This window comes from Phyllobates terribilis, unplaced genomic scaffold (assembly GCF_046119375.1).
Source record: "Phyllobates terribilis strain yellow unplaced genomic scaffold, ASM4611937v1 Scaffold_5045__1_contigs__length_54915, whole genome shotgun sequence".
NCBI lineage: Eukaryota > Metazoa > Chordata > Amphibia > Anura > Dendrobatidae > Phyllobates > Phyllobates terribilis.
In genome coordinates, this window is record NW_027367793.1 from 24,140 (window position 1) to 36,268 (window position 12,129).

Genomic DNA, 12,129 nt, shown 5'->3' on the forward strand with positions numbered 1-12,129 from the left:
CAATACAATTTTTTTTTGATTTGCAACATTAACAATATCAATTTTACTCTAGTACTCCTTTATGCTCCTTCTAGAGATCACTTAAAAAATGATTATTGGAATTTTATCAAAGAGGAAATTATGGATCTCCAACTGCCGTGTGTTCTAATGGGTGACTTCAATGATATCCTTTCACCATTAGACAAACTCGGAGGTTTAAGTTCGTATCTTAGAAATTTTGACCGTCTTAATAACCTCATCACAGACCTAGGACTCACAGATTCAAATTTTGAAGGTTTTCCCTTCACCTGGAGGAAAACAAGAAATTTTGTCATAACATTTTGAACGACTTGATAGAGTCCTAATTCATGCCTCTCTTACCCCGTTATCCAATAATAATGTAGTTAAACATCACCCTTTCTCCTTCTCGGACCATTGCTTAATTACCATGTCTCTCGGTACCAAATCTAGCTCTATAAAACTCCCTTTTAGATATGACAAGCATGGGGAGATTACAAATCTTTTGATACTTTGTTAAAAAAGTATGGAAATACAACCTTACTGGGTCCTATATGTTCAAATTCTCACAAAAACTGCGCATTCTAAAATCTTATGCTAAAGCCTGGGCTAAGAAAAAGTTTAATCATAATTTTTCTCAATTCTCCAATTCAGAAAAGATCCTTGAAAAATTATGCTCTCAATGGCTTCAAGACCCCGGGAACAATTACCTCAGTAAAAAAATTAAGAATCATTCAAATAGACAAGCTGCCCTCCTGAAGTTTAATAACAACTATTGGAAAAGAAGAGCTAAGACTAAGCACCATACTCTTAATGACCAAAATACTAATATTTCCACTCTATAGCTAAGATCAAAACGTATCGCCAAGCTATTCATTCCTTTCAGACTAGGAATAATACCACTTTATACTCTCAGGAAGATATCTCGGAGAATATCACGTCGAAACTAGCAAGTAGATTAACTTCCACCCGAATACATCTATCACAATGGAAGAACTTTCTATTATCCCAACACTAATTTCGAAAGAGGAAAATCATCAACTCATCAAAACTCCAACACTTGCGGAAATAAAAAATGCAGTTTTCGAGCAACCTCCTGATAAAACACCAGGCCCTGATTGTTTTCCAATTGACTTTTATAAAAAATATTGGAACTATATATCACCATCCCTTTTTGAAGCTATTAAAGCATTCTTCCATTCTGGACACCTATTGCTCATTGGAACCACTCTTTTATTGCCCTAATCCCAAAAAAAGAAGTTCCGATTAACATCAATGATTATAGGCCTATCGGGCTATGCAATTCCTCTTATAAAATAATTTCCAAAATCCTGGCCAATAGACTAAAACCTTTACTTCCGAGTATTATCTCTCCCTTCCAAAGTGGTTTTGTGGAAGGTCGAATTATTCATGATAATATTTTAGCTGCCCATGAAATTTTTCACACTTTTTACAAACACAATAAAAAGAAGAATAATCTTATGGCAGTCAAAATTGATATGGAAAAAGCCTATGATAAATTGGACTGGAACTTTCTCTTCATAGTTCTTAGCAAATTTGGATTTTCAAACAAATGGATAGCTCTCATCAAACAATGCATCACTACTCCTCGGATTTCTGTTTTAGTTAATAACCAACCTGGATTGGAATTTCAACCAACTTGTGGACTTCGTCAAGGTGATCCCATTGCTCCATTCCTATTTATACTCGCCATGGAATTTTTTGCCAGAAAAATGACAAACGCGGCTGCTGAACCAGACCGTCATGTTGGAATCTCCCTGGTTCCTAATGGAAGTATTATTTCTTTCCTTAGGTTTGCTGACGATACTATAATTTGCTGAAGCGAAAACTCAAAATATAGTTTTCATTAAAGATTTTCTCTACAACTTCTCTAAGCAAAGTGGTCTTAGCATAAACTTTAACAAAAGCTCCATTCAATTTTCCAAAGGCCTTTCGCGCAATTCTCAACTTACCCTAGCTTCCTACCTTAACATTCCCATTACTACTAAATTGGAAAAGTATCTAGGCATTCCTATTGTTAATGGACGAGTTTGTAAAAGATCTTTGATGACTACATTATTAACCTCAAAAAACAACTAGCTAATGGAAAGCAAATACCCTATCCCAAGCAGGTCGAATCCAATTAATTCAATCTAATCTTGCTTCTAAGATGAACTATCTTATGCAATGCTTTTATCTCCCCAAAAGGCCTATGTTTGGAAATAGATAATATTCACAAGAAATTTTTCTGGAATAAGAGCTCCGAGCATTATCACCCATTGATTAGCTGGGACAAGATCTGTAAGCCCAAAGAGGAAGGTGGAGTGGGTCTTCGGCTCTCTCTGGAAAATAACGAAGCTATTCAAATGAAACTTTTATTGAAAATTTCAAATAATCCTAACTCTCTTTGGACTTCCATTATTTATGAAAAATACCTTCACAATGACGATATATTTAACATCGATAGAAAACCATCCTCTTCTTGGCAATTTAACCGCTTACTGCTAAATTCAAGACTCACCTTAGTTGGCAAATTGGCAATGGTTCTACTATAAAATTTTGGACTGATAAGTGGCACCCTACTATTGATTTCTCGCCTTACAAAGGAACTAGTGATAATAATCACACTTTGAACTATTTCTGGACTTCAGATAAACATTGGAATTTGGATCTTCTTAAAACTCTCCTTCCGCTTCAAGTTGTGATCAAATAAATACTATTTACATTCCTAAATTTGCCACAGAAGACAGACTGATTTGGTCTCCTTCCTCGGATGGAGACTTTTCTTCACGAACAGCTTTCAGTGCTCTTAGAAAATCTATCAACAATTCTCTCTCTTTTGATTATTGGAAACTTAATCTTCCCCCTAAAATTAAAAATTCCTCTGGAAAGCGTGCTCTGATAGTTTACCGACCATAGAAAGACTTAACAGATTCTTCCACCGAGTGCCTGATCAGTGTGCCCTTTGTGGCAATGATTATGAAACAACCAACCACATCTTCTTCAACTGTACTTTTACTACATAACTTTTTTATACCTAAACAATAAAATGGGACTCTCTTTCTCGCTCCCTGATACAGGAGACTTCTTGACTTCTATCCAAAGCTTTAGAAACTCGAATACTAATATCCTTTTAGCCTTTTACATCTGGTGGAATATTTGGCAAACTAGAAATAACCTTATCTTCAGAAATATGGATAATCAGAGGAATGATATTTTCAACTCTATTATCACGACGGCTCTTTCTCAAGAGCAGCTTTGGAATAACAATGAATTCAGAAACAAGCATAATAGTAATAGTAACAACAATATCTCTTGCAATGTTAAGAATTCTAATAAGAATAACTGGAGAAAACCCCCACGTAATTGGATAAGAGTTAACTTTGATGGTTCCTACTTAGAACAATCAGGATATACAGCTTACATTATTAGAAACCAATTAGGTACTATTATTCATGCTAATATTCAAAAAGTTCAAGCTAACAATGCTCTCCAGGTCGAAGCTTTGGCTGCTGCTGAGGCTGTCAAAGTTGCTCTTGACTTGGGCTTCCCTCGAGTCATCATTGAAGGTGACAATCTTACAGTTATAAACAGTCTAAAGCGTACTTGGAAAGTTCCCTGGGAAATTTCAGCTATTATTCAAGACATTCACATCATGAGCGCAACATTTCAAGCAATCAAGTTCAACCATATTAAGCGCTCTGGCAATAAGACAACAGACTTCCTCACGAAATCAAGATGGACGTCTTTCCTTATCTCTGATGTAATTTTCAATTTTGATTCAATCATCACAAACCGACAGGATAGCTGTCTCCTCCAACCTCCCAATAGAATTTGAGAATTTGTAAAGATCATCCGCTCTGATGATTTAGCCCATCTTCATTAACTGAAATAACTGAAGGGCCTTTGTATTGCGTGTTAAAAAAATAAAAAATTCTAATTCTACTATCTATCATCATCTCTGTAAACCTACTGAACAAATCCGGACAAAACCTAGCCGTTACGCATAGCACTCAAAGCTCATCATGATCATCTTCATCACCATCCTCGGAACCAGCACTCGACGATCCACCAGACCGCTGGTACACAGCACTTACAATAGGTTGCACACAGCCTCGACTTCCTTGAGCTTCTCCTCAAAATCCTCTTTCTCACCATTCTGGTTATCATCAAGCCATTCCAACGCCTCATTGACAGCTGACTCTATCTTCTCCTTCTCGTCACCTTCCAGCTTGTCAGCCAGCTTGTCACTATCGCTGACCTGGCTCTTCATGTTGTACACGTAGGATTCTAGACTGTTACGAGCGTCTACTCTCTCCTTCACCCTCTTGTCTTCTTCTGCAAACTCCTCTGCCTCCTGTACCATTCTCTCTATCTCTTCTTTGCTTAGACGGTCTTTGTCGTTTGTGATTGTTATTTTCTCTGATTTACCTGATGCCTTGTCTTCTGCCTTCACGTTTAAAATACCGTTTGAATCCACTTCGAATGTTACCTCAATCTGAGGCGTTCCTCTGTTCATAGCCAGCATTTCATTAATGTCACAGTATAAAACTATCATTTGAGTGATAAAATGTAGAAAATTTTATCTTAAAACTAGTGTTTCTATTGTTCTTATACAGTCCTCCTTAAATTAAACATGAAACCAACCATATATGGGCTGTAATTCTGCTTCAATAAATAAAAAGTACTTTCTAATTAAAAAATAAATAAAATTGAAATACATATTTAGAAAAAATGGTGAAATTTCTGGATAAACTATATTTTTTACTATTTATATAATATATATTTTTAGCAACTATATATGATATCCACTTATACAAAAGAAATACTTGAAAAGATCAAACCTTGGAGCAGGAGCAATGCCGGAGAGATCAAACTTTCCAAGCAGCCTACAGTCCTTGGTCATACTCCTTTCACCTTCAAAAACCTATAAGAAGTAGTAAAAGCTTGATGAGTAATGTTCATGGCTAGTGTTCTGAATTTCTACAAGTAAGAAGAATGTACCTGAATGGAGACAGTGGTTTGTTTGTCCTGGTAAGTACTAAAAACCTGTGACTTCTTGGTAGGGATAGCACTGTTCCTTGGGATCAACTTAGTCATAACTCCTCCAACAGTTTCGATTCCGAGTGTAAGAGGCGCAACATCCAGCACAACAAGACCTAGCCATGGCAAGAAAAAAAAACACAAAAAAGTGAGTAGGTTCACGAATCTAAATTCTAGGTTCATAATTTTCACACTTTAAAGTCTAATCTCAGCAGAATTTATTTTATAAATTAAACATATTGTATATCGGGTATGAGTATCGAATTTACCTTCGGTGCCTGCACCACCCTCTTTACTAATAATAGCTCCTTGAACAGCAGCACCATAAGCAACAGCTTCATCTGGGTTAACACCTTTACTTGGCTCTTTACCATTGAAATACTCCTTAAGAAGCTGTTGAACCTTTGGGATTCTAGTACTTCCACCAACAAGTACAATTTCGTCGATTTGGTCCTTGGTTAGTTTTGCATCTTCCATGGCTTTCTTTACTGGACCCATTGTCTTCCTGAACAGGTCATTGTTGAGCTCTTCAAATCTGGCTCTGGTTAATGGCTCTGAGAAATCTACACCGTCGAAGAGGATTCGATTTCTACACGGACTTGGTGTTGACTACTTAATGCTCTCTTTGCTCGCTCTGCTTCGCGTCTTAGTTTTCCTAAAGCTCTGTTGTCTTGGCTTATGTCCTTTCCATACTTTTTCTTGATCAACTTCATGAAATACTGCATCACCCTCTGATCAAAGTCTTCACCTGAGAAATAATACAGTTTTTGTTAGATTTATAGTTTAGAGAGCCCATTAATTGAAGTTTTTTCGCGGTTTGATTCGTCTACAACTGAATAAACCAAACCCGATGAAAGCCGTAGGCTGAAGCATAAATGAACTGCAGTTTTTATCAGAAATTTAACATCAAAGCAAAAAAAATGGCATAGAAATCTACCTCCCAAGTGAGTGTCTCCATTGGTAGAAAGCACCTCAAAGACACCATTATCAATGGTCAAGATACTAACATCAAAGGTTCCGCCACCAAGGTCAAAAACCAGAACATTCTTCTCACCATCCTTCTTATCCAATCCATAAGCAATGGCAGCAGCAGTCGGTTCATTAAGAATTCTAGCCACATTCAACCCAGCAATAGCCCCAGCATCTTTAGTAGCTTGTCTCTGGGCATCATTGAAGTAAGCTGAAATCACAGAAACACAATTCAGTCACTAATAAACACCATTCAAATAGTCTTTTACGATTAAAAAAGTTTTCTTTTTACCAGGAACAGTAATAACTGCATCCTTAATCTTCTTTCCCAAAAAACCTTCAGCTGTCTCCTTCATCTTAGTAAGCACCATAGCACTGATTTCTTCAGGGCTGAAGACCTTAACCTCACCTTCCTAACCTTAACCTAATCATATGGCTTTCCATCTTTATTCACAATCTTAAATGGAAAAAGCTTCATGTCCCTCTGGACATCTTTGTCATCAAACCTAAAACAGAGCAAGTTCCATATTCAAGTTCAGATTCAAGTACAATGTAAATAAAGAGTTAAGGGAAAGAGGTATAAGGATATTACTTTCTCCCAATAAGTCGCTTAACGTCGAAAACTGTTCGTTCAGAGTTAGCTGCTGCTTGATTTTTTGCAGCTTCTCCGATTAGCCTTTCACTGTCAGTGAAGGCGACCCAAGATGGTGTTATACGGTTACCCTGATCGTTGGCTGTGATTTCTACATGACCGTTTTTATACACACCCACACATGAATAAGTAGTTCCGAGATCGATTCCGATTACTGTTCCCAGTTTTGGAGCTTCATCATTTGCACTGGCGAAGGCGAATATACTTCCTGCAGAAGAATTTTTTACAGAGAATGTTAAAACAGATCAACGAAGTAACGAATTGAGAGTAAAAACCGACGGCGAAATCTCACCGCAGAAGATGATCAACGCAATTGTAGAAGAGAGTTTCCTCCAAGCACCGGCCATTGTTGTTCTAGCTAGAAAGCTTTGACAGAGATAGATAACTGAAAATATGATTCCGTGAATAGAGACGAGGCTGAATTTTATAGTATTGATTGCAAGATAATGTTTTTATCTTTTTAAACATAAAAGGTGAACGTGTTATTTGATGAGGTGGACCAATGGATGCGAGTATGAATTCATATGACTAATCAGGTGGTCTTTATGTTGAGGTGTGAACGGAAGATTAATATTATGTCATAATTGGTGACGTGGACCAATAAAAACTGAGAACTACGTAATTCCGTAAAATTTGTTTCACAGTAATAGGTCCGATTTGTAGTTCGGCCCAATGGGCTTAACAAGTCCAAGCCGTTAAGTACCCTTTCTTTTTATCAACGGCCAGGATGTTATTGATCCTGATCCAACGGTACAATACCACTCCATTAAAAAAACACTAAGTCTAAAATCTGTCTATATGACCTGGGAATTTAAATTATTCTCCGACGAATTTAATTGATAGGAACGTTTTCTTCTTCCGTGCAGCTTATACATCCGCAACTTCCCACCCGCTTTTCCCCTGTATCATAGGGTTTCGAGGGCGCCGTTTTGTGTTTCAATTTCACGTTTTCGATCCTAGAAGGGAGCTTTTCTGAACTGATCAGTGAATTTGCAGGTAAATTTACTGAATTGAACTTCTAACCGGGTATGTGTGTGTTTCTAACCGGGTATGCGTGTGTTTAGGTCCAACTGACTAAGCATTCTGTTTGATTTACATCCGAAATGTGCATTTGATTATGTTGTTATTTTTCAATTATGATAATCTGATTAAATATGTTTGGATTACTTTGCTTGGATAGCTTCAGCTGATCATGTCTCGATCTGTGGGCTATTTGCTCTAATGACAGTATGAGCTGTGAATGATTTGCTTCGGTTGATTTGATTTCTAGTTGGAGTATTAGCTGTGAATAATTGACACAGCATGAAGTTTGCTTGCTGCAACACTTAATTTTACTAGTTGGACTTACACTGCGTTTTCCCAACTTAATGCTATGTAATTCAGATGGAATATGTAGAATTGTGTTTCAGTGTAGTTTATTTCTGTTTCCTCATTGTTTTATCATGCAATGCAATTTTTTGTGCTGACTCCTGCATTTTTCACTCACAATGGTTTCATACTTCTTTTTGTTTTGGGCACAATACAAATGCTAAGCTTTTGATATTTGTTTATACAGAGAGAATGTCCGCAGAAGTCACCCAAGTGCTTCTGAATGCACAGTCAGTTGATGGGGCAGTGCGAAAAAATGCAGAGGAAACATTGAAACACTTTCAGGATCAAAACCTTCCCTGCTTCCTGTTTTCCCTCTCTGCAGAGCTTGTCAATGAAGAGAAGCCGATTGATAGCCGAAGGTTAGCTGGTCTTATTCTTAAGAATGCCTTGGACGCCAAGGAACAACATAAAAAATTTGAGCTTGTTCAGAGATGGCTGTCACTTGATGTTGCTGTTAAGAACCAGATTAAGGCATGCTTATTACAGACACTATCATCTCCAGTTCATGACGCCCGTTCTACTGCGTCTCAGGTCATTGCTAAAGTTGCAGGTATTGAATTGCCTCAGAAGCAGTGGCCTGAGTTGATTGCTTCATTATTGTCAAACATTCACCAAGTTCCTCCCCATGTCAAGCAAGCAACCTTAGAAACTCTTGGATACCTCTGTGAGGAGGTCTCCTCTGAGGTGTTGGATCAAGATCAAGTTAATAAGATTCTCACTGCTTTGGTTCAAGGTATGAGCTCAACTGAGGCAAACAATGATGTTAGATTGGCAGCAACCCGTGCACTGTACAATGCTTTAGGCTTTGCTCAGGCTAACTTTAACAATGATATGGAGCGTGATTATATCATGAGGGTTGTTTGTGAGATTACCTTATCTCCTGATGTGAAGATGCGACAAGCAGCTTTTGAGTGCCTAGTTGCTATTTCCTCCACTTACTATGAGAAATTGGCTTCATACATGCAAGACATTTTTTCCATCACTGCGAAGGCTGTCAGGGAAGATCAGGAACCAGTTGCTCTACAAGCAATTGAGTTTTGGAGCTCAATTTGTGACGAAGAGATTGACATTCTGGATGAATTCGATGGTGATGATTCAGAGATTTCTTGCTTCTATTTCATCAAGCAAGCTCTCCCTGCCCTTGTACCAATGCTTCTAGAAACACTCTTGAAACAAGAAGAGGATCAAGACCAGGATGAGGGTGCATGGAACATATCTATGGCTGGAGGAACTTGCCTTGGTCTAGTTGCACGCACTGTTGGAGATGATATTGTACCACTTGTAATGCCATTCATTGAAGAAAACATTTCAAAACCTGATTGGAGGCAAAGGGAGGCTGCTACCTATGCATTTGGCTCTATATTGGAGGGTCCTTCCCCTGACAAGTTAGCATCCATTGTTAAAATGGCTCTCAACTTTATGCTCATTGCATTAACCAATGACCCAAACAGCCATGTGAAAGACACAACAGCTTGGACTCTTGGAATGATTTTCGAATTTCTTCATGGATCAATTGTACAGGCCAACTGCCAGCAGATTGTCAATGTTTTGCTGCAGGCAATGAAAGATGCTCCAAATGTTGCAGAAAAGTCTTGTGGCGCTCTGTATTTCCTTGCCCAAGGTTATGAGGTGTTTGGCTCATCTTCACCCTTGACTCCATTTTTCCAAGAGATTGTTCATTCTCTTTTAGTCGTTACACACAGAGAAGATGCTGGGGAATCTCGTCTGAGAACTGCTGCTTATGAAACTCTAAATGAAGTGATCAGATGCTCTACTGAGGAGACAGCTGCTTCAGTGTTACAGCTTGTTCCTTATCTTATGATGGAGCTTCACAAAACCCTAGAGGCACAAAAGCTCTCATCTGATGAGAGAGAAAAACAGTTGGAGTTACAAGGTCTTCTTTGTGGTTGCTTACAAGTGGCTATTCAAAAACTAGGGTTATCTGAGCCAACCAAGTACACTGTTCTTCAGCATGCTGATAAAATGATGGGGCTTTTCCTGAGGGTTTTCGCATGTAGAAATGCTACAGTTCATGAAGAAGCCATGCTTGCTATTGGAGCATTGGCCTATGTTGCAGGTTCAGATTTTGCAAAATACATGCCTGAGTTCTACAAGTATTTGGAAATGGGTCTTCAAAATTTTGAAGAGTACCAAGTTTGTGCTGTCACGGTTGGTGTAGTGGGGGATATATGCAGGGCAATAGAGGATAAAGTATTGCCTTATTGTGATGGTATTATGACTCAGCTCCTTAAAGACCTCTCAAGCAACGAATTACATAGATCAGTGAAACCTCCTATCTTCTCATGCTTTGGGGACATAGCCTTGGCAATAGGAGATAACTTTGAAAAGTATTTGATGTATGCTATGTCAATGCTTCAGAGTGCTGCTGATTTGTCTGCACGTGCTGCTGGAGGTGATGATGAGATGACAGAGTACACCAATCTGTTGAGAAATGGTATTTTGGAAGCATTTTCTGGGATTTTTCAAGGTTTTAAGAGTTCTTCGAAGACACAGCTCCTGATTCCATTCGCTCAACACATTATTCAGTTCTTGGATAGGATCTACCTGGAGAAGGACATGTAAGTTCTCTTTAAACTTTGTTAGCTTCATCTTGTTCATTGTATATTAAGGAACCACTTAGGGCAGTTCAATCAGGATAAGTTATTGACATTGTAATTATTGGTTAGGGATGATGCTGTGATGAAAACTGCCATAGGAATGCTTGGAGATCTAGCAGATACACTTGGGTCTAGTGCATCTTCTTTGATTCAGCACTCTCCTTCAAGCAAGGAGTTTTTGAATGAATGCTTGTCTTCTGATGACCATTTGATTAAGGAGTCAGCAGAGTGGGCCAAGTTGGCCATCAGTCGCATAATTGCTGTTTAAGGTTGTTGAGTGATGATTGGTATACTTCTTTCCCTGCTACAAGTCTGCATGCATGTCAGTTGAGTCAAGAATTGCATATTATGTCTGCAGGTTGTCAACATGGGTCTGGTCAGGTCAGGTCAGGTCAGGTCAGGTCAGGATTGAGTGCCACAGTGTTAGGTCACATACTTAAACATTGAGCCAGCATAGTTGACCAGGTTTGGTGCCTGTCTCCGGCCCCTATGTGGTGATAGAGTCAACACAGATTTTGAAATGTTAATATCATTGGCTATGTAAAAGAGTTATATTTCCTTGTTTTTCCTCAGATTTTACTGGCATATGTTGTGTCAACTGAATCTTTTTTGGTGTCATGTATACTCCCAAGTGAACAGACTGCATTGGTCAAATTCGTGCCTTCCAGTTCCAGGTATATTGGGTAATTTCTACGCGTCAAATCTCAATAATACATGCATTTTGTTACTAGAACCACATATCCATATGCATTTTTTATAGAGTGGGTCTACTGTCATTCATTTTCACTTCAGAAGTACATTATGCCCATTTTATGTGCTTTTCTTCGTTTATGGTGTTATGGGCATCTCACTTGAATGCCCTTTTTATTACCCAATACGATACAGATGGTGTAAATAGTGGAAATTATGTATTTGCCTTTTTCACGTGTAATCATCCTTTTTACGTGTAATCATCCTAATATTAATGTCTGGATGAGTTAAACAGCAATATTTTTTTCTGGTGGAAGTATGAATGTAACAGTTATACTCAGTACTCAACATCAATATTTTTAATGAAAGGTGGATTTCGAACAACACCATTGATTTTTAACATATACACTATATATTGCACTCGTTTCTTTAATAAAATGTTCAGACCCATTTGATTAAAATATTAATATTTGTTAAATTCCATGCCTGTCTATTCTTTTTCAATATCTATGTGATCTTCTAAGCATTTTAGACATTAAGAAACTGTTCATAAAATCATATCCCACATTACACTGATCTATTTTCCACCATTTTTTTTAAAAAGAATCAGCTGTGAAACTATTTCAAACTTTTCAAAACGACATTTTATCTAGAGAAAACTCCTTTCTTTTATATTCTGAGAAACCATTCCCCATTTACTTTTGTTTCGTTCGTGACCCCGAAAATAGAAATAGTATTCATCGTTCTCGCTATAACTCTTGCATTTGTTCACACTCGCATTTGTTCATG

General features: G+C 37.9%; 1 protein-coding gene and 1 pseudogene across 1 annotated transcript; one reads left to right on the forward strand and one right to left on the reverse strand.

Annotated features, from left to right (window-relative positions):
* Positions 1–4,010: 4,010 nt before the first annotated feature.
* LOC141249718 (uncharacterized) lies at positions 4,011–7,008 on the reverse strand (annotated as a pseudogene).
* Positions 7,009–8,221: 1,213 nt separating this feature from the next.
* Positions 8,222–10,918, forward strand: LOC141249717 (uncharacterized). The gene is made up of 2 exons (XM_073669775.1): positions 8,222–10,611; positions 10,720–10,918. Exons 1-2 carry the CDS (start codon positions 8,222–8,224, stop codon positions 10,916–10,918), a joined length of 2,589 nt encoding a protein of 862 aa, XP_073525876.1.
* Positions 10,919–12,129: the final 1,211 nt, after the last annotated feature.